At 42.3% G+C, this 23,524-nt stretch overlaps 1 protein-coding gene across 2 annotated transcripts in view; it reads right to left on the reverse strand.

Annotated features, from left to right (window-relative positions):
* Window positions 1-23,524, reverse strand: part of COG4 (component of oligomeric golgi complex 4) — an 873,278-nt gene that overhangs the window by 400,130 nt on the left and 449,624 nt on the right. For both annotated transcript variants that reach the window (XM_044081315.1, XM_044081318.1), the window contains one exon: window positions 18,933-19,099. In XM_044081315.1, the coding sequence (XP_043937250.1) occupies window positions 18,933-19,099 (167 nt within the window). The remainder of the gene's footprint in view (window positions 1-18,932; window positions 19,100-23,524) is intronic.

Consider the following 23,524-nt stretch of genomic DNA (forward strand, 5'->3'; position numbering starts at 1 on the left):
TAAGATCTTACCATAAGAACAGATGTCTCACTTCTTACAGTTGCAATATTCTTTACTTTTGGGATGTCCTACCAAAAACAGCCCAACGTACAGCCAGCATACCAAAGCATTTACTCCCTCCTGGTGTTACACGTCAGACTTATGTCCTACATGCAAGGCATAAATGTCCAATCCTCAGAACTGAAGTGCCCCAGAAGAACTAGAGCTGACCTCAGGGAACAGTAACATGCACACTCAGGAAGGGAAACAGTAGGAGAAAAAGAGGCAACAGGAAACCCCTTGGACAGCAGTAGAACAACAGAAAAGAAAAGAGAAGGGGCAAGAGAGAGGGACCGAACACTGCAACAGTGAGAAATAGTACCTACTGTTATGGTAAGATCTTACACAACTATAGGAAATCCTTCCTTATCACTGTTGCAATATTCTTTACTCTTGGGGCAGTACAAAAGCTACTGTAAAGTATGGGAGGAGGAAGACAGAGAAAAGCCCTTCACAAACCCAAGAAAAATGGCCCTACTAAATCCTGCCCTTGCCCTGGGAATAACACCCAACTTATAATGCGTGGTAAAAGTGCGTATAGAAGACCAAGTAGCAGCTTCCAAGAAGGATCCGGTATCCGGACCTTTGAAGAAAGCACAACAGGCTACTGCCCTAGCAGAATGAGCAAGAACTGAAGAGGAAAGCTGCCTGTAATAAAAAGAACAGCGAAAGGAAATGACCTTAGCGATCCTGGAAGGGATGGTTTGGTTAGATAGTGACACACCCAATTTCCTGGCATAAAAGGAAAAGCACAGTTTTGTACCTACCATAAATGTAGATGTTCGAGTGTTCACAATGCTGCAGTCATTACACTTGTGTTATCCTGTCGTCAGGCGGTCCCACAGTCGGCCAGAGTTCCAAAGTCTTGGTCCGGCTTAAGTTGCTGTCGCTTCTTCCCTGACGTTAGTGCACCAGGGGTATATAAGATGCATACGATGCCATTTTCTTCAGTTTTTCTTGCCCCAGATGTCAGGTGCCCCCAAGTAGGTAGGCAATACATATTGCGAATAACAAAGATACATATAAAATAAGAACAATACCTTCAGTTACAAGCAAATACACCACAAAGGTTGTATAGGATAGAAAGGTACAGATAAGACCAGTTAGTTTAGAGTGGATGGAAGGAGGGTAATCTGGACTGCAGCAGTGTGAACACTCGAAAATCTACATTTATGGTAGGTACAAAACTGTACTATGTTCATCGTGTTACACTGCTGCAGTCATTACATTTGGGTAGAATCCCAAAGCTAAGATTGGGTGGCTGGTCTATAAAGAGTTAGGATTGGCTATGAGGCCCTGCAGAACTGCAGTGGCAAATCCTGCTCTGGATTTAGAGTAAAGAGGCAGGTGGCAATGCTTGGTAAAGGTGTGCACTGACCTCCAAGTTGCAGCCTCCAAAATTTCCTTGGTAAGTACTCCTCGAAGAAAGGCTGTTAAAGTGGCTGTTTCCCTGGTGGAATGTGGCCTAATGTTACTTGGGACTGATTTTCCATGCTGTGTGTAGCAGTAACTAATACAGTGTCCTATCCATTTGGATATAGTCTGCTTTGAGATAGCCTTGCCCTGTGATCCTGCAGCATTTGCTACAAACAGTTGCTCAGTTTTCCTGAAAGCTTTGTTTTGTCCAAGTAGAAGCGTAGCTGCCTGTGTATGTCCAAAGAATGCAGAAGTTTCTTCCCTTTATTCTGGGGGTTTGGATAAAAAGTTGGCAAATGGATGGTTTGGTTAAGAGCCACACTAGATACCACCTTTGGCATAAAGGTAGGGTTTGTCCTTAAAGAAACCCTGTCCTGATGAAAAATTATAAAAGGTTCCACTGCCATTAATGTCTGTAGCTCTGAGACTCTTCGTGCTGAAGTTACTGCCAGGAGCAGAGCTGTTTTCCATGATAAAAATTTTAGATCAGCTGTATTGGCTGGCTCAAAAGGTGGCAGGGTCAGTTTTTCCAAAATGAAATTGAGGTCCCAAGTTGGTGTTGGTGCTCTCCAGGGCGGTCTTATGTTTTTAGCCCCTCTGAGGTACTGCTTTAGCAAGGGATGAGAGAATAAAGGAGGATTCATGTTGTAATGTGCTGAAATGGCAGAGGCGTGGATCTTAACTGATGAGAAGGATAGGCCTCTGTCCAGCATCTCAGTTAAGTACTGTAAAATCTGAGAAATGTTTGGAACAAGAGGGTCAAGGCTTTGAGCCTGGTTCCAGGCGCAGAATCTCTTCCATTTTTCTGAGTAAGCTTTCCTGGTGCTAGGCCTCCTGGCTTCCAAAATGACATCCATAACAGCTTTAGAGAGAGGTGTTGCCTGTTTGACTAATGAATCTGCCATGCAGCCAGGTTTTACGGTTTTGAGCTGACCGTGCAGGATCTGATTGTTTTGTTGAGTCAGATGGTGTGGAATTTGAGGCAAAATCCAAGGTGGGCCTTGAGCTAAGTTCCTTAAGATAGGGTACCAGTGCTGGCGTGGCCAGTCTGGAGCAATCAGGATCATCTGTGTTTTTTCTTGTCTGGCTTTTAAGAGTACCTTTGAAAGGAGAGGAACTTTTAGGTTTTTCCAGCTGAACAAAAGAGCATCCACTTTCCATGCTTGTTTGTGATAAGTCCTTGTGCAGAATTTTTGCAGTTGACAATTCAGTGGGGAAGCAAAAAGATCTATGTCTGGCCATCCCCATTTTCGCATTACCATGCTGAAGATTTGTGGATTCAATTTCCATTCGTGAGGGTCCGTGATATTTCTGCTTAGATTGTCTGCCAGAGTATTTTTCTTTCCTGGCAGGAATTGTGCTTGCAGGTGAACTTGATACGATAGAGCTGTGTTCCACAAGGTCGTGGCTTGCCTGCATAGGGGATAAGAATGAGTGCCCCCTTGCTTGTTTATGTACCACATTAGTGCAGTGCCAATAGTTGTCCTGGATGCAGAAGGTCCTTGAAAGCTGTTAGGGCATTTTGAACAGCCAACATTTCTTTTTGATTGATGTGAAGATGCACCTGGTCTGTGGTCCACTTGCCCTGAATGCATTTTCCTGCCATGTGTGCTCCCCAGGCGTAATCCGAAGCATCTGTTGTTAAGAGTCTGCCTGGCTGTGGGTAGAGTAAAAGGCTGACCCTTGTTTAGGTGACATGTCTGTGCCCACCATCGAAACTCCTGTTGTAGGCAGGGAATCATTGGTATTACTGCTTCTAAACTGTGACAGTGTTGAGTCCAAACACTTTTTGGGTACCATTGTAATTTCCTCATATGCAGTCTGGCATATGGTATTAGTAGTATGCAGGATGCCATGAATCCCAGGGCCTGCAGAATTTTTCTTGCAGGGAGATGGGACTTTTTTGCCAGTAAATGAAAATATTGAGTTAGTTGAACTTGTTTGTCTGGCGTGAAGTAAGCCATCTGGGCCGTTGTATTTAAGTTGGTACCCAGTAATATAATCTGTTGTGAGGGCACTAGTTTTGACTTATTTTCGTTTACTGTGTACCCTAGAAAAATTAGCAACCTTTTTACAAATACCAGATGCTGTAGAAGAATGTCCTTTGTCTCTTCTTGAATGAGGCAGTCGTCCAGGTATGGATATATTTGAATTCCTTTTTGTCTACAAAATGCAATTACTGGTGCCAGGCACTTTGTGAAGACCCTGGGCGCAGTAGATAAGCCAAAGGGTAGTGCAGAGAATTGGTAGTGCATTGTACCAGCTTTGAATCTGAGGTATCTTCTGCAATTTTGTCTGACAGGGACATGCTGGAATGCCTCTGAGGTCCAGAGTAACAAAGCCAAGCCTTCTTGCCCAGCATGGGTAGAAGCTGCTGTAATGTCAACATTTTGAATTTTGGAATATCCAGGTAAGTATTTAGAATTGAAAGGTCTTGTATGGGCCTCCAGGCCTTGTCCTTTCTGGGGACCAGGAAGAGTCTTGAGTAAAATCTTTGTCCTTGTTTCTGTTGTGGTACTTTTTGAATAGCTCTCATGTCCATGAGGGCTGAAATTTGTTTTTGTGCCTCTGCCCATTGATTTTGTGGCAGGTCTGACATTCCTTTTAGCCTTGGTAAAGTATGAAAGTGGAACCTGTAACCTTAAGACACAATATTCAGAACCCATTTGTCTTGGGTGATTGTCAGTTTTGAGAAAAAAAGTGCTAGTTTTCCCCCTAAGGGGGCTTCCAAAAGGGAAGCGCTTGGCGTATGAAGGGGAAAGTCACTGCGACTGTTTCCTGTAAGAATGAGACTTGTCCTCATCTCCTTTTGGGGTTGAGGTGCCCCACTGTCATCATCTGTTTGAGCCTTGGGGTTGAGATCTGCCTCTTGGGCGCCTGTATCTGCCTCTCTGTGGCCTGTCTGACACTGGAAACGACCAATTCTTTGTTGGCCAATTTCTGCTAAATCGAGGTGGCTGTACCTGTAAGAAATCCTTGACTGTTTGCATAGATTTCGCTTTATCCTCCATTTTCTTTAACACCTCTTCTGCCTTAACACCAAACAAGGTATCATTGCTGTAATGGAGCATCCAATAATTTTGCCTTAACATGATCGGGCAAACTCTGTTCTTTTAACCAAGAATGTCTTCGCATCACAGAACCTGTAACTGCGGCTCTACAAGAGGCCTCTAAAGAATCAAAACCACATTGCAGAGTATGTTTTCCCACCTGTTCAACTGCATGCAATAAATCCTGCATTTCTTTGCAATCAGGAGAGCTTCTGAGCTTGCAAGCATTTTCTGTTTTAACTGAGCCATTAAATAATTGTTGGTACTTAAGCATGTGAAACTGGCAATTTAAAACCCTTACTGCTAAAGTTGCAGAAGTGTATACTTTCTTCTCCCATCTATCCAAAACTCTGGAATCTATGTCAGAGGGTACTGGACTTTTTGCAATGGAAGCCTTAACCCCTTTTGGACCCTGGGAAATAGTTTCTGGATCAGCAGAATGTTTTTTATAAAGAAACTTGTGAGAGTCAGGGACTCTGTAATACCTATCTGGCTTGGCTGGTGCAGGGAGCAAAGAATCAGGAGATAAGCTGGATTCAGAGAACACATCATCCACAATATCTAGCACAGGCAGAATAGTCAGGGGCCTGTGCTGAGGCAAAAAAAGGAAATCCCTGAGCCTTTTCTTGGATTCTGAGTAATCCTGGCTTTCCCAATGGAAATGTTCCGTCATGGAATGTAAAGTTTCCCCAAAAGAGTAATCCTCAGGAGGAGAGGCTGAAGGGATAGATTCTTCAGCATCAGAGTCCTCATAGGGGGGCAGAGTATCCCTGGTCTGAAGAGGAATCAGAGGAAACGGAAACCTGATCAGAGGAATCATAGTCTGTATCCTGCCTAGGCCTTTTCTCAGGAGGGGGATGGGAACCCCTGATTAGAGTAATGAGGTCTTCGGCCATTTTAAGCATCTGTTTCTTAGGCATGGAGGCCTGTCCAGGAGAATACTGTACTTGCTTCTTGGTCTTTAATGGTACTTTTTGTCTTGGCTGTTGCTTTAATGGTAAGTTGTGTAGGTCTAAAAACACCCTCAGAAGCCAATGCCTGCTCAGCGGCTCTGGACCCATCTGAGGGATTAGTTTCCGTAGGCCCGATACCTTGAGTTTCCAGAGGCCTAGTAGTCTCCACGTGGGAGTCGGAGGCGGCCTGTGGCTCTGAGGTAGCGGGTGTCAGGGGCTGCGAAAGTGCCTCACTGAGAACCGGCGACTGGCCTAGAAGAGGTTTCCTCGTCAGTTTTGGACCTCGGATGCCTGTCTTTATCCTTGTCTTTGCGTTTTTTCGGTATTGCGGTTGTCGGTTGATCTGACGGCATAGTATAATTGAACCTTCCGCCAACGTAGTGCAAAGCAAAATCAAAACGTCTTTTTATAGTGGTTTGTTAAATCTAGCACAAAACTGACTAGTGATGTCGTGATCAGGGCCTAGGCATGGAATACAGTAAGAGTGGAAGTCCTTATGAGGTATTTGCTTCCCACAAGAAATACAATTAACTTTTTCTGACATCGGTCTGAGGCAAGAAAAAAGTTTCCCCAATGGGGTACTTAGCTTTATTGAAGACTTCGGATCTGAAATTCGACTTCGAAAATCTCAGGAGTCGGTCGACCGGTACTTGCCAACTGCTTCTGCTTCGGGCACCGCGTGGCAAGAAAGACTGAAGAAAATGGCGTCAGATGCATCTTGTATACCCCTGGCGCACTGACGTCAGGGAAGAGGCGACAGCAACCTACGCCGGACCAAGATTTTGGAACTCTGGCCGACTGCGGGGCCGCCTGGCGGCAGGATAACCCAAGTGTAATGACTGCATCAGTGTAACATGATGAACATCCTAAAGTTCTTCCTCAAAACACATTGGATGTACCCATGTACGAACCCTGACTGACCAACTATCTCTTGATACTTGACTCAACCCCACCTTCTCAACCCTGCTTCTACTTAATCTTAACATCTACTGATCCACTTCTCCATCATAGTATTACTTACTACTGTATCATTAAAAAAAAAAAAAAAAAAAAAAAAAAAAAAAAATTATTGGACATGTTTTACTGCTAGATGTAGTACGTAACTGCTACTTCTCTTAACTTTCTTTTTATCTACACTTACTGTACATTATGCTTTCTGAATGCTTATTTGTAACTGTATTTGTACTAAGTCTAGTCTAATACTCTGCATTTTTAAACATTATTAGTATGTGACCAGTTAAAGTTTGTTTATCTCCTTTACTGTGAATGTATTTGCATTATAAACATGTATTACTTTTGATGAGAAATTATTTTGAACTGTTTGGAGCTTATCTCCCCGGGCCTCTACTGAAAATGGACATATATCCAGCTAGACTAGCCCGGTCAACAAATGTAAAATAAAATAAAAATAAATAATAAAAATAATAAATTGCTTCCAGACTGTGAGAATGTTGACTCCATAAACTTTTCAGGTACCATTGAAGTTTCCTCATATGCAGTCTTGCATATGGAATCAGTAGGATGCAGGATGCCATGAAGCCCAGAGTCTGCAGAATTTGTCTTGCAGATAACTGGGTCTTTGTTGGCATCAGTTTGAAGTAAGTAGTCAGCTGCCTTTGCTTGTCTGGCGTGAGGTAAGCTATCTGGGCAGTTGTATTCAAGCTTGCACCCAGGAATGTTTTCTTTTGAGAGGGTATCAGTTGTGATTTCTTTTCGTTTGTTGTGTACCCTAGGCATGTTAGAAGCCTTTTCACAAACGCCAGATGTTGAAGAAGAATGTCCTTGTTCTCTGCTTGAATGAGACAGTCGTCTAAGCAAGGATATATTTGTATACTTCTTTGTCTGCAAAATGCAATTACTGGTGCCAGGCACTTTGTAAAGACCCTGGGCGCAGTAAAGCCAAATGGCAGTGCAGAGAATTGGTAACGCATTATGCCAACCTTTAATCTGAGGTATCGTCTGCACGACTGTCTTATTGGGACATAAAGGTATGCCTCTTTTAGGTTTAATGTCACCAGCCAAGCATTCCTGCACAGCATGGGCAGAAGCTGCTGCAAAGTCAGCATTTTGAATTTAGGAATGTCCGGGTATGTGTTCAAAATCGATAAATCCAGTATTGGCCACCAGGCTTTGTCCTTTCTGGGTACCAAGAACAGCCTTGAGTAAAAACCTTGTCCTTTTTCCTCTTCTGGTACTATCTGAATGGCCCCCATATCCATGAGGGACATAACCTGTTTCTGAGCCTCTGCTCATTGATTTTTTGGCAGATCTGGCCAACCATTTGCCATTGGCAGAGTGTGGAAATGGAATCTGTATCCCTGTGATACGATGTTTAGTACCCACTTGTCCTGGGTTATTAACTGCCAATTTTGAGCAAAAAGTGCTAATTTCCCCCCCTATGGATGCTGCCAAAAGATAAGTGCTTGGTATAGGCAGAGGGAAGTCATTGGGTTTGCGCTTTATCTCCTCCAGATTTGGAGGTGGACGCGCCTCATTGCTTTGACCTCTATGAATCTTGCGCCTGGTATCTGGAACCCTTAGGGCATCTGGACTTGCCCCTGTGAGCTCTGTCTGACACAGGAAATGACCATTTCTTTGTAGGCTGCACTTGTAAAAAGTCTTTAACAGTTTGCATAGACTTTGCTTTGTCTTCCATTTTCCTTGAAACCTCTTCTGCCTTAATACCAGAGAATCATGCTGTAAAGGTGCATCTAGCAGTTTAGCTTTAACATGACCAGGCAAATTTTGTTCCTTTAACCAGGCATGCCTCCTAATCACAGATCCAGTAACTGCGGCCCCTGTAGGAGGCCTCTAAGGAATCAAACCCACATTGCAAAGTATGCTTTCCTACTTGTTCAGCTGCATGCAATAATTCCTGCAATTCTTTATTTTCTGCACATTCTGAAATCAACATCATTTTCTGTTTCAGCAATCTCATAACATGTTGTTGGTACTTAAGCATATGAAATTGACAATTTAAGGCCCTGATTGCCAAGGTTGCAGATGTACAAACCTTTTTTCCCCCATCTGTCTAGTGCCCTTGAATCTCTGTCAGAGGGGGTAGGATTTTTTGCTGTTGAGGCCTTAACTCCCTTTGGACCCTGTGAAATAGTTTCAAGATCAGCAGCAGGGTTTCTAAATAAAAATCTGTGTGAGTCAGGGACCCTGTAATATCGGTCAGGTTTGCTGGGAGCCAGAGGTAAGGAGTCAGGGGTCAAGCTTGACTCCGAAAACACATCATCCACAATGTCTAAAACAGGGGGTATGGCTAAAGGCCTGTGCTGAGGGAGAAGGAAATCCCTGAGCCTCTTTTTTGATTCTGAGAAATCTTGACTCTCCCAGTGAAAATGCTCCCACAAAGTATGCAAGGTTTCTCCAAATGAATAATCCTCAGGAGGTGATGCAGAAGGTATAGACTCCTCTGCATCAGAATCCTCATAGGGAGGTATAGATAATTCCTGATCAGAGAGAAATAAGAAGAAACAGAAACCTGATCTTAAGATTCATAGTCTGTGTCTTGCCTAGGCCTGTTATCTGGAGGGAGGTAGGAACCCCTGATCAAGGTAATAAGGTCTTCAGCCATTTTGCTCATCTGTTTTTTAGGCATAGAGGCCTGTGCACTTGGCTCATGCGTCGTTTTTTTAAGTTTTAGAAGTTGCTTTTGTCTTTGGTTTTGCAGATGTCGTCGGTTTGATATAAAAATGTTGAGGCCTGAATACACCCTCAAACGCCGGTGCATGCTCAGCGGCTCTGGACCCATCCGAGGGAGATACATCTGTGGGTCCAATACTTTGAGCATCTCACTGCATGTCGGACTCCACATGGGTGTCGGTAGGGGCCTGCGACTCGAAAGTAGCGGGTATCAGGGGCTGCAAAAGTCCCTCACTGAGTACCGGTGAACCGACGACTGGCTTAGGAGAAGCTTCGTCAGTTTTGGACCTCGACTGTTTCTCTCTGTCCTTTTCTTTGCATTTTTTTTATGTACTCCTGTAGTCAGATTGCTATAAACCGACATTTCTGGGTAGTTAAATCTGTTTCCAAAATACTTTAAGGCAAAAAATATACCGATGCCTAGTGCGTTGGTTAAATCTAGCACAAAACCGACAGCCAGGCACATTGTGATCAGGGCGTAGGCAAGGAATACAGTATAAATGAAAATCCTTATGAGGTATTTGCTTCCCACAAGTAATACAATTATTAACTTTTTCTGACATCGGTATGGAGTAAGAAAAAAAAGTTTCCCCAACAGGGTACTTAGCTTTAGTGAAGACTTCGGTTCTGAAACTCAAACTCGAATATTTCAGGAGTCAGCCAACCGGCACTTGTGAAATGCTTCTGCTTCGGGCACTGCGCGGCAAGAAAGACTGAAGAAAATGGCGTTGGCTGCTTGTTTTTATACCCCTGACGACCTGAAGAGGAGACCGCAACCAACGCAGGACCCAAGACTTTGGAATTCAGGCCGACTGAGGGCAACCTGCCAGCAGATTACCCAAATGTAATGACTGCAACAGTGAAACACGAAGAACATCTGCCCTTTGGACATGCCTGGATAGGTACAGTGAGCTGTTTTACTGATTGGCTGGTAAGGTCGAATAGAGAGCCTTGCCCTTCTCTACAGTATGGGGGGGTCTAGTACTAAGGTTTATGAGTGCTTGCTATGAGTTTTGAGCAAGTGCCGGGCTGAGAAGTGAATGGTTTGAGTGCTTAAGTTGAAAGTTTGTCTAGTTCCAAGGGAAAAATTGAAGAATACACTTTGTGTAGCCGGGAATAGTTATACCCTAGCTAACTGGCACTGCCTGGCACGCAAAACCGTGCTAATGCTGGTTTTATAGCAGGGAAATGAAAGAGAGAGAAATTAGCACAAAATGGCCAATAAACTACTAATTTCTGGGCTGAAACCACTCCTCCAGGGACAAATAGGCTGCTCAAAGCTCCCCTCTCTCACAAGTGAACAGAGCAACTTCCTTCTATCCAAGTAAGGTATGGGCAAACACAGAAAAGTACAGCTGTGTACACTTACCATAAATGTAAATGTTTGAGTGTATTCATTGTTGCAGTCATTACATTTGGGTAATCTGCTGGCAGGTTGCCCTCAGTTGGCCTGATTAATCAAGTCTTGGGTCCTGTGTCGGCAGCCGACGCCATTACATCAGTTTTTCTTGCCCCAGATGATATATATATATATATATATATATATATATATATATATATAATTTAAAACACAAAAAATATACCTCCAAACAAAAGCAAATACATTAAAAAGAAAGTAGAGGTATAGTCAGAGAAAAACAGGGGGCTGGAGGGTGGGTAACCAGGACTACAACAGGGAATACACTCGAATATCTACATTTATGGTTAAGTGTACACAACTGTACTATGTTCTTCGTGTTTCGCTGTTGCAGTCATTACAGTTGGGTAGATTCCCAAAGCTATGGGTGGGAGGATGGATTTATACAGCATTAGGACCAGCTACAAGGCCCTGAAGGACAGCAGTGGCAAAGCCAGCTCTGGATTTAGAGAAGAAAGGTAAATGGTAATGTTTGGTGAACGTATGAACTGAGCTCCAGGTAGCAGCTTCTAGAATGTCTCTGGTAGGAAAACCTCTGAGAAAGGCTGTAGAAGTAGATGCAGCCCTGATGAAATGAGATCTGATCCCCTGGGGGATAGTTTTACTATGGTGCATATAGCAGAAACAAACACAACGGCTTATCCATTTGGAAATAGTCTGCTTTGAAATAGCCTTTCCCACTGCCACTGCAGCAAATTCCACCAGTAGTTGTTCAGATTTTCTTACAGATTTTGTCCTGTTTAAGTAAAATTTAAGTTGTCTGTGTACATCCAATGAATGCAGAATCCGCTCCCCCTTGTTCTGTGGACTGGGAAAGAAAGTTGGCAAATGAATGGTCTGATTAAGAGCCACACTGGATACCACCTTAAGCATGAAGGATGGATTGGTCCTGAGAGACACCCTGTCCGCATGAAAAATAATAAAAGGCTCCACTGCCATAAGAGCCTGTAATTCAGAAATCCTTCTAGCTGAAGTGACTGCTAAAAGGAAAGCTGTTTTCCAGGAGAGAAATTTTAGGTCTGCAGTAGCAGCTGGCTCGAAAGGAGGGAGAGTGAGTTTTTCCAATACAAAATTGAGGTTCCAGGTAGGGGTTGGAGCTCTCCTGGGAGGTCTTAAATTTCTGGCCCTCTGAGATACTGCTTTAGCAGAGGATGAGAGAAGAGAGGAGGTTCTGTGTTGTAATGAGCTGAAATGGCAGAGGCATGGATTTTTGTGGAAGAAAAGGACAGGCCCTTGTGAAGCATCTCAGTTAAGTACTGTAAAATCTGAGAAATATTGGGCACTGCTGTGCTTATTCCTTGTGACTGGTTCCAGGCACAGAATCTTTTCCATTTGTCAGCATAACATTTTCTGGTAGTAGGCCTTCTCGCCTCCAAAATGACATCCATCACAGGTTTGCTGAGGGGTGCTAAGGGTGAATTTAGGTGATTAGCCACGCTTCAAGATTCAAAGTTTGGAGCTGAGTATGCAGAATATGGTTGTTCTGCTGAGATAGTAAGTAAGGTGTCTGAGGCAGGTGCCACGGTGGAAAGTGTGAGACATTGCACAGGAGTGGGTACCAGTGTTGGCGAGGCCAGTCTGGAGCAATCAGAAAAAATTTTGGTTTGTCCTGACTTTTAGTAGAACTTTGGAGAGCAGAGGCAGAGGAGGAAAAGCATAGACTGACAGGGTTTTCCAGCTGAATGATAGAGCATCCACTTTCCAAGATTTTTTTTGTGATGAGTTATTGTGCAGAATTTGTCCAACTGATAGTTCTGGGGTGAGGCAGAAAGATCTATGTCTGGACTCCCCCATTTGCGTGTCAACATGTTGAAAATCTGTGTTTCCAGTTTCCATTCGTGTAGGTCCATGAGATTTCTGCTTAGTTCATCTGCCAGAGTATTCAGCTTTCCTGGCAGGAATTGAGCTTGTAGTTGTATTTGGTAGGTCAAGGCCGTGTTCCACAATACCATGGCTAGTCTGCAAAGGGGGTAGGAATGTGTACACCCCTGTTTGTTTATGTACCACATAACTGTGGTGTTGTCTGTCTTTATCATGAATTGGCCTGGATGAAGGTAGTTATTGAAGGCTGTCAGTGCATTCTGTACAGCCAGCATATCTTTCCGATTGATATGAAGGTGCATTTGATTTGGGCTCCATTTGCCCTGAATGCACTTCCCTGCCAGATGAGCCCCCCAAGCATAGTCTGATGCGTCTGTAGTTAGGGTTTGGGCGACAGGGGGTGGAGTGAATGGCAGTTCCTTGTTTTGGTGGCAGGTCTCTGCCCACCACAGGAACTCTAGTTGCAGGCAAGGTATGACATGAATCATTGTTTCCAGGCTGTGACAATGCTGAATCCATAAACTTTTTAAGTACCACTGAAGTTTCCTCATATGCAGTCTTGCATATGGAATTAGAAGACTGCAGGAGGCCATGAATCCCAAGGCTTGCAGAATTTGTCTTGCAGATAGCAGGGTTTTTGTGGCCACCTGTTTGAAGTAAGTCACCAATTGAATTTGCTTTTCTGGAGTAAGGTAATCCATCTGGGCAGCTGTATTCAAGCTTGCACCCAGGAATGTAATTTTTTGAGAGGGTACCAGTTGTGATTTCTTTTCGTTTATGGTGTACCCTAGACAAGTTAGAACCATTTTTACAAATGCCAGATGCTTTAGAAGAATGTCCTTGTTTTCTGCCTGAATTAGACAATCGTCCAGGTATGGATATATCTGAATATTTCTTTGCCTGCAAAATGCAATTACTGGAGCCAGGCACTTTGTGAAGACCCTGGGCGCAGTGGATAAGCCAAAGGGCAGTGCAGAGAACTGGTAATGCAATTAACCTGCTTTGAAGCGGAGGCATCTTCTGCAAGATTCCCTGATTGGGATATGCAGGTAAGCCAAGTCTAGAGTTACCAACCAGGCATCTTTGCCTAGCATAGGAAGTAACTGTTGAAGAGTCAGCATCTTGATTTTTGGAATGTCCAGAAATGTGTTTAGAGTTGATAAGTCCAGAATTGGACGCCATGGTTTGTCTTTTCTGGGTACCAGGAAAAGTCTTGAATACAAACCTTGTCCCTTTTACTCTTCTGGTACTGGCTGAATAGCCCCCATGTTCATGAGGGACAGAACTCGTTTCTGGGCCTCTAACAATTGATTTGGGGGCAGGTCTGGCCATCCATTTGGGATTGGCAAAGTGTGGAAATGAAATCTGTATCCCTGGGATACTATATTTAAAACCCATTCGTTCTGTGTTATAAGTTGCCAGTTTCGTTCATGAAGTGCCAGTTTTCCCCCCAAAGGGGCGGCTAAAAGGTAAGTGCTTGGTGAGTTTAGAGGGAAGTCATTGAGACAGTTTACCATAGGGAGGTGAGTTTTTCCAGATTTGGAGGTGAAGGCACCCCATTGATTTGTTCTAAAAGTCCCTTGTGACTGAAACCTGGAGCCTTTTTAATGTCTGGGTTTGACTTGAGTGGCTCTCGAAGGAAGTGGAAAGGACCAGTTCTTAGTATACCAGTGCCTACTAAATCTTGGAGGTTGCACTTGCAAGAAATCTTTCACAGTTTGCATAGATTTAGCTTTATTTTCTATCTCTTTTTAAAGCTTCTTCAGCCTTATTACCAAAGAGATGGTCCTGTTGTAAAGGAGCATCCAGCAATTTTGCTTTAACATGATCAGGAAGAGTTTGCTCTTTGAGCCAAGCATGCCTTCTTAGCACAGACCCAGTTACAGCAGCCCTGCAAGAGGCCTCCAAAGAATCAAAACCACATTGCAAAGTTTGTTTTCCAACTTGTTCAGATGAATGCAATAAATCCTGTAAATCTTTAATTTTCCACACAGTCAGAAATTAACATCATTTTCTGTTTAAGCAGTCCCATGATATGCTGTTAATATTTAAGCATATGAAATTGACAGTTTAAAGCCCTGATTGCCAAGGTTGCAGAAGTGTAAACCTTCTTACCCCATTTATCCAGCACCCTGGAATCTTTATCAGAAGGGGTAGGATTTTTAGCAGTAAAGACCTTAATGCCCTTGGGACCCTGAGAAATGGTTTCAGGATCAGCAATAGGATCTTTGAAAAGGAATTTGTGAGAGTCAGGAACCCTGTAGTATCTGTCTGGCTTACAAACAGCCGGAGGCAGAAAATTAGGAGCCATACTAGATTCTGAAAAAAACATCAACAATGTCTAGAACAGGAGGTATAGCCAAAGGCCTATGCTGAGGAAGAAGAAGGAAATCCCAAAGTCTCTTTTTAGATTCAGAGAAATCCTGACTTTCCCAGTGGAAATGTTCCCTTAAGGTATATAAAGTTTCCCCAAAAGAAAAATCCTCAGGGGGAGAAGCAGAAGGAATGGAATCTTCTGCATCAGAGTCCTCACAAGCAGGTATAGACAAATCCTGTTCATTAGAAGAGTCAGAAGAAATAGAATCCTGTTCAGAAGATTCATAATCAATGTCTTGCCTAGGCCTCTTAGAAGGAGGGGGTTGGCTACCCCTGATCAGAGTAATTAAATCTTCAGCCATTTTGATAATTTGTTTTTTAGGCATAGGGGCCTGAACATGTGATCCAGGCATCGGTTTTTTAGACATAGATTTAGATTTTGTCCTTAGTTTTTAAGATGGCATCGGTCTAATGTACAAATCTGTAGGCCTGAAAGCACCCTCAGAAGCCGGTGCCTGCATAGCTGCTCCAGACCCATCTAAGGTAGAGACATTCGCGGGTTCCATAATTGAAGCATCTAGCGGCATATCAGACTCCGAATGAGTCTCAGTAGAGGCCTGCGAATCTGAAGTAGCGAGTATCAGGGGCTGCGAAAGCACCTCACTGAGCACCAGCGAACTGGTGACTGGCTTAGAAGAGTCGTCGTCAGTTTTGGACCTCGAAAGTCTGTCTCTGTCTTTTTCTTTACATTTTTTTTTAGGTATTCCGGTAGTCGGACTGCTAACTGACGACATTTCTGGATAATTAAATCGTGAACCAAAATATTTAGAAGCAAAAATATACCGATGTTTAATAGTGCGTTGATTAAATTTAGCACAAAACCGACAGCAAGGTATGTTGTGGTCAGGGCCTAGGCAAGGAATACAGTACAAATAAAAATTCTTATGAGGTATTTGCTTCCCACAAGTAATGCAATTATTAACTTTTACTGACATCGGTAAGGAGCAAGAAAAAGTTTCCCCAACGGGGTACTTAGCTTTTAGTTGAAGACTTCGGTTCTGAAACTCGGAAAAGAAAATTTCAGGAGTCGGCCGACCGACACTTGCGAACTGCTTCTGCTTCGGGCACCACACGGCAAGAAAGACTGATGTAATGGCGTCAGCTGCATGTTTTATACCCCTGACGACCTGACGTCATGGAAGAAGGGACAGCAACTGACGCAGAACCCAAGACTTTGTTAATCAGGCCGACTGAGGGCAACCTGCCATCAGATTACCCAAATGTAATGACTGCAACAGTGAAACACGAAGAACATCTTGTAACACACCCCTGAGTCCAGCACTAACCTGAAAACTGGACTATACTAGCTTAGAAAGGCAGGAAAACAAGTATATTTTTTGTTTGTTTTTTCAGAAAATAAAGCAGATACAATCAAAAAAACACTTTAAATGCACAGAAATGACTATCATACTTTAGTATACAGCCTACAACAGTTAAACACGTAATTTAAACACAAAAACGACTTTGTTAAAGTGCAGCCAATAAAATAAGTGCAATATGTAGCTGAAACAAGCATTTTAAATCACAGAAACTCTAAAGAATCGGCTGGTGATCCAGTCAACCCAAAGTTTGACCAGTTTCGATGTCTCATGGTATCACTGAAATGGTAACCCTCTGGTGTTATTTGGGGATTAATGCATAAAAGGACACACATAAAATTACAAGCCAGGGAATATTTACTTATGTGAACAGGACTAATGCTTTGCATTTTTTTTATGTCCTCATTCAGTACTGTTTCTTACAAAAAGTAAGATGGGAGATGAACAATTCGGATTCAGATCAGGATGCAGCAAAATCAACCCAATGTCTGCATTTAGACAGATAGATGAGAAAAAGTTAGAGATAAAGAAACAGTCCAACTAGCCATTCCAGACATGGAGAAAGCATATGACGAGGTGTCAAGAAAGCTATTTGGACAGTCCTGCAATGGTTGCAGAAACACTGGTAGAATTAGTTTAAGTATGAACAGTATTCAAACTCACAGCGTGGCTCTCAGTGGGAGATGGTGTGCATCAGGGCTCAACTATGAGCCCACTTCTGCTCAGACAGGTGATGGACTACAGCAAATAAGTCAGAGGGGATAGATCAACAAAGCAGCTGTACGCAAACAAATTGGTATTACAAGCAACCTCTGAACAAGAACTTCAGCAAATGATATGGGAATGGAAAGCAAAACTGATGACACATGGAATGAGAGAGAGTTCAGAAAGACAGGGGTCACAGCATCAAATGTAGAAATCAAAAGAAACTGGAAACTGAGATAGAAGGGAAATAGTGGAACAGGTAACAGGTTTTGAGTATCTGGGAGAAGGCGATGAAAAAGGAAGTCTGAATGAGGAAGTCAAAGCTAGAATCAGGGGGCTGTAGCCAACTGGCACAGAATGTAAGGAGTAGATTATGACAGAGGAATATCCAAGAAAGTGTGAAATGTAAGGTGTACAAGACAGTGTTGCAACCAGTACTTCTGTATTGTATAGAAACCTGTCCAGTGGAGGCAAAACAGCTGAAGCTAGAGATTGTGGCGACAGAAGTGCTTGACATGGGAAGTAGGATGCAGACTGAGGGACAGACAAAGAAATTATGACATCAGAGCAAAAGCCAAAGAAGCTAAAATTTCAGAGATGAGAAGAGATTATAGTGATTTGGAAACATGCATGAAAGCAGAAGACAATTTGGTGAAGATTTGGGAGAGTCAGGAAGAATGCAAGAAAAAACAAGGATGTCCAGCAAAGATATAAAATGACTGTATGAGAGAAGGCCTGTGACAATCCAGCACAATTGTCAAAGAAGATAGGAGAATCAAGAGAGGTGGCAGCAGTTGACATGACACCACAACCTCATGTAGAAAATGTGAAAAAGGGTGTTGATGATGATGATTTAAGTTAAGCAAACTCAAAAAATGTATGTAAATGCTACCCTTCACCGCTGAATTATTCTGCCACATGCGTCATTGTTTTCTTTGAAGTATTTGTTTGCCTCTGTCCTGGGACATGGTGGAATAAGGTCCTTGTATTAGTTCACTAAACATGTTGCACACAAATAAAGCACACCTCTGGGAGGATATTTGCAGCCATAACAAAATTTCTATGGACTGATAGGCTAGGGTCTTGCAGTGCAAGGTTGTCCTACTTTTGTCCCCACCATTAAGCTTTAAACATATACACAATTTTATGTAAGTAGCCTCTGCAGTTTTCCACAATATTTTTCATGCCAACAATGAGTTATGTTTTGGAAAGATATACTGGTGTTCTGTAAGGCATTCACCTCAGCTCCTGCAGGATGACCCTGCATAAACCAATGCTTGTTCGTGCATCCCAAGCACCAGCAATGCTGAGCAGCAGTGAAGTCTCAGCAGACTGGCTAGTTTACAAAGCCCATGCAGACATACTGTAGGTCTTAAATGAAATATCTGGCAACCAGTGGATTAAGGCTCTGAGCTGTGAATGAGCTGCTTCCTGCAGCCAAGGGTAAAAACTTGCTTCCTTCAACCCCACTTTCTGGACCAGATAGAGCTCCCAGGTTGTCCCTGAAAAGGGACGCTCATGTCTAGTGGGCTTAACTGGTCAAATAACTGCACAAAATAAAAAAGGAAAGGAAGGATACACTGCACAGTTATCCCAGATGAACAGCTGAGTACATAATTCCAAACATGAAAATCTGTGCTACTTTCCACTCCATCACTTGCCCTATTCTTCATACAAACCAAATGTCTCTTCCAGTCATCATTTGTACGTTCACACACAACTACACACTTCTCTCCTATCAGCTACACTTGGGTCTTTTCTTTAACAAAACATGAAAGATGCATGCGTTCTGAAGAGAAACATATTTGAAAACTGCCTTAAGAAGAATTTAAAGGAGACAAAGCAAAACATGACATACAGGATCACAATTAATCAATATCAGCTTAGCTTCATGGACATGATGTGGAATCTGAGCACTAAACCTACACCCTTATCGCACATTTGTTTAATTATATGACTGTTGTAATTAATGTGCTCATCTGGGGAAAGTAAAATACCTGTCTGTCTAGGTCAAACTACTACTAAAAATAGAAATAAATGTAAAGTGCAATGAACATGACAAATAAAAGCTCCTTTGTAGGGACAGCAAAAGGAATCAGCTGTACTAATACAAATTATACACTTCAGAAGGGGCTATGCACTAAACCCATCAGTAACCGTAACAAAAGTAGAAGCACACCATTACCTGAAGTCTGATTCCAAAGCTGTGGTAGAGTGGTTAACCATGGCACACAGGCAGTCAATGCTGGAGCTGGAAAGAGCACGTGCAATGCATTTCTTCACAATGTAGAAAGCATCATCCACCATACTTGAAGTAAGCTGGCCCTTCTCACAGACATCCATAGCAACAGCCTGAAATTAGTAAACAACAAGTAAGGCATCCATGGTATCTACCAGAAAGTAACCTTACCAGCAACTTTGCATTAACACTAGCAGTGGAACGCTACTTATCCCAGCTGATCCTCTGGCAAGCAAAACTCGCCTAGAACCTTGATCACTGTCATTTCAGAAGTCTTGCTTCCTCAGGATTTGCACAAATGGCTTTGATCTCAGAAAACAACATACTGCAATATCCAAGTAATAAAAAATCATCTTCCAGTCCTGGGAAACATGCCTGTACCATGTACACTTGGTGCACCTGAAAGAGCCGCTGACGCATGCTCTGATTACAACCTGGGATACCAGCACATCAGCCATCCAGCTACTGTCATTTCGAAGGTATGACTACATCTCCATTTTACTAGGTCTTATACCTAGACAGCCTGATAACCCAAACACAACATCTTGCATTCTCTGGAATTTACCTTCACCTATGTTTCCTGCTACTGTGATGACAAAACCTCTAGCGATTCCTCTGGGATGTTGGCCATCATGTTTACCAGAAAGAAAGAGAAGCAGCACACATTTTGTTCTTTACTCCACTGCTAGGGCACATGTACTGAATATGTCTGCAAGGTGTGCATATCCTGCAGATGTCTCAAAGTATGGTTACTTCACCGTTGCCCCAAAAGGGTAACAATTCTATCAAAAGTATAGCCAGAAGTCAACACTTTACCAGTAGACCAGTCCTGCCTCTGTAAAAGCACAAGAGAGAGAATGTCGTTTTGTGGAACCTAACAAATTGTTGCTCCTAGGCTGAAATTTCACCACAGATACCTGTGTGCACCACAAAGATGATATCACTTACCTTAATCATTAAAATACTACTATACATGCCCTTAATTTACACAGCCTGTATGTCAATGTACAGCATATACAAATTAGTACAACTAAATAACTTAAAATAATTATTTCCTCTCTCGAACATGTGACAAAAAAAAAAGACATAATATTTGCAGTCTGATCAAAAGTTTAGTGACGTGCAACAGTACTCTATTTAAACAACTCTAGTAAGTACCAGGTAGCAAACAAAAAATGCAAACATTATTTTGGAAATGTACCACAAGGTGTTAGAATACATAAGTTTGGTGTTTAAAAACATCCTGAAATGTGACGCATAATCAGGGAATTGTACGTACTTTCATATGAGTGCAGTGGGAGAACAAGGCCTTTTCAAAGATATTTTGCTTTTCAGCCACTCTGATACGGTTCAACAGCAGTCAGTGAAATTTATCAGGTTATTGATGGAAATCTCAGTTCAACATGCTACTCTGTCCTGATGCTAAACTACGGTCTTAATAAAAGAATGACTGATTGTTATGAAAGCATCTTCCTGTTAGTCTGGTTAGTGACATAACCAAATTCTGTCATTCACCAGACATGAAGGGAATACTCGTGTGAAACATGACAATTTCTGATACCAGAACATGGCCTGTATAGTTTTTCTGCAGATATGATAGTACTTCTGAATGCACATTTTTTGTAGAATAACTCCCCCAGTTCAGACGTAACTGGTCCCCACTTCTTAAAAAAGATGGCCAAGTTACACAGCAGCTTTTTTCATGATACACCACGATACAATTATGCTCCTTTTAGAAGCCTCTGGCTCTGTAGTAGACCCTGACATGAAATTACTGGCTCATATATGGACTACAAAAAGCCCAGGTTTCAAAGAGAACAGAATTAATCAGTTTTAAAATAAATATTTTTTTCAAGATCTGCCACACAAAGCATGAGGCACACAGCAACTGGCACTGCCCTACACAAGCTGAAGAACAGAGCCATGGTGAGCACTGCCATACAAAGCCTAAGGCAGACAGCCACTGGGGCCCTGCCATGTGAAGCTTGTGGCACACTGAAGCACTACCATATAAACCCTGAGACACGTCATTAAAAATGGAGGCACAGAGCCACTGTGGGCAGTGCTACAAAAAGTCCAAGTCTTACCATCACTCTGAGCCCAGCCATACAAAGCCAGAGACTTTCAGCTGCATTGAGCATCAACATACAATGACAGAGGCTTACAGCCATTTTGGACACTTTCATACAAAGCCCAAGGCTTATGGCCACTTTGGACACTGTCATACAAAGCCAGAGGTTCACAGCCACTGCTGGCCATGCCAGGCGCAGAACCACTGCGAGTCCTGCCATACAAAACCATAGAGGCACACAGCCACTGTGAGGCCTAAAATATGAAGCCTGATAGGCACTAAGCCACTGTGGGCAATGATATACAAATCCTAATGTACAGAGTCACTATCAGCATTACCACTCAAAATGTGAGGCAAACAGACATTGTCATACAATGTCCAAGGCATACAGTTTTGCTCTAGACTACACCGCTGTTAGCATAATGAGTTGGCATATTTTAAAAATTCCATGCAGACTACTGTCAGAAATACTGGGTGACCAAAATTATTTATTCATTTATTTTTTTTTTGAGCCGTGATACAGAATTGGAAGGGTCTCATAATAAGGCCTTGCTGAGTTTAATTCTGGTGGCAGCCAAAAAATCAATTACTAGAAAATGGAAATTAAAATCTAAACAAACTGTATTAGATGCAGTGACTATAGCAACAAGGATTAAAGAACAGAAGTGGGATCTTTAGAAAAGGGCAGGAGCAAATTGTCTACAAAAAATGGAAATTGTGGAAACAAAACATATGGAATAATGTTTTGGAGGAGGAATGATGTTAAAGGGAAGGCAGGAATTGAATGAGCTATGTAAAAAGAAGTTATGTAGTCACCATAACATTCCATCTTTGTTGTATACTTTCATTTATCCTTGACATGTGGGTTCAGTTCCAGTATTGGAACTGACTTGACCGTTACTACAGCTCACGCCAGCCAAAACTCTCGAGCTTCATCTCTACCCACAATCCCTCTCTCCTAATTACCTCGGATAAAGTTTTCAGAAAATATAAGGATAATAGATAAGGAAGCCATATGCTTTAAAGATCACAATAATTTGAAGGTTATATTTTCCTTTCCACCAAAAAATTGACAGAAGGCGGGGGAATGGAGGGAGGGGAGTCTAGGATAAATGAAAATAGACAACACAGATGGAACGATATGGTGATTACATAACATCTTTATCTGATGTTGTCAATTTTCATTTTATTCTTGACATGTGGGACAGTCTCCAGTTACCTTAGATCGACTCACGGAAGGATATTCCTGCGCACCACTGAACCAAAGGATGCTCTTCCACTAGAGACCAAGTCCAATTTGTAATGAGTAATAAAAGTATGAGAAGCTCAAGTAGCTGCTGCACATATATCATCCACTGAAGCTCTAGACTGGAAAACTGCTGAAGTGGCTACATATCTTGTAGAATGGTCTTTCATGGGCCTAGGCAAAACATTTTTCTTTTCATACATGAATGAATCCTTTAGCCATCTGGCTAGTTTCACCTTGCACTGGAAAACAAAACAAATAATTGGTCAGATTTTTCTAATGTCTTTCGTCCTGTGAAGATAGAAGTGTAACTGTCTGTGAACATCTAGTCAATGCTAGAAATATTCACCTCTGTTAGAAAATTTGGAAAGAATACTGGGAAATTAATAGCTTGATTGATATTATGAGACTACCTTGGGTAGGAAGGAGGAGTTTTGTTCATAAAGAAACTCTGTCTTTGTGCAAAAATCAGATAAGGTGGTTTACATAACAAGGCCTGCATTTTTGAAATCCTTCTAAAAAAGGTTATAGCCACCAAAAACAATGTTTTTGCATGACAAAAACATTAGCTCAAACTATGCTGAGGGTTCAAAGGGAGAATGTACAATGTTTGCAACACTAGGTTCAAATCCCAAGGTGATTTCAACAAAAGTGCCCCTTTTAAAAAGGATTTACTAAGTCTATCAGGAGCTAAATAATGTTCTTCCAAACACTTGTGGAAATTGAAAGTTGCTGCTAGATGTATTCTGATAGAAGGGGAAAGCTCCTGCATTAAAGAGAGAGGCTAAAAAGTCTAAAATGTTTTTTTTTTAATAGAAGCAAAGAAAGTGTCAATATCTTTTTCACATACCCAAATGGTAAATCTCTTCCATTTACTAGAATATGGATTATGGGTGGAAGGTTTATGAGAAGAAAGGAGGATGTGACATACCAGGGAGGAAAGATTTAGACATCTGGTAACTAATATAATTGGAGAAATCATGCTGTCAGTTTCAGCTTCAAAATGTCTGGGTGAACACATCCGTCTGGATGGGACAGAAGGTCCAGAATCTAAGGTTGTTGAATCAGATAAAGCCAAAGAAAGGGGAACCAATGGATTGACAGACCACTCGTGAGGCTAAAGGATACATCTGCTTAGTTTGCCTGCAATCCCACTGAAACTCCCCAGAATATGCACTGCTATTAGAAAGCAGTTGGAAGAGATCACCCACTGCCACACTA

This window comes from Protopterus annectens, chromosome 8.part0, assembly GCF_019279795.1.
Source record: "Protopterus annectens isolate FY-2018-M chromosome 8.part0, PAN1.0, whole genome shotgun sequence".
NCBI lineage: Eukaryota > Metazoa > Chordata > Ceratodontiformes > Protopteridae > Protopterus > Protopterus annectens.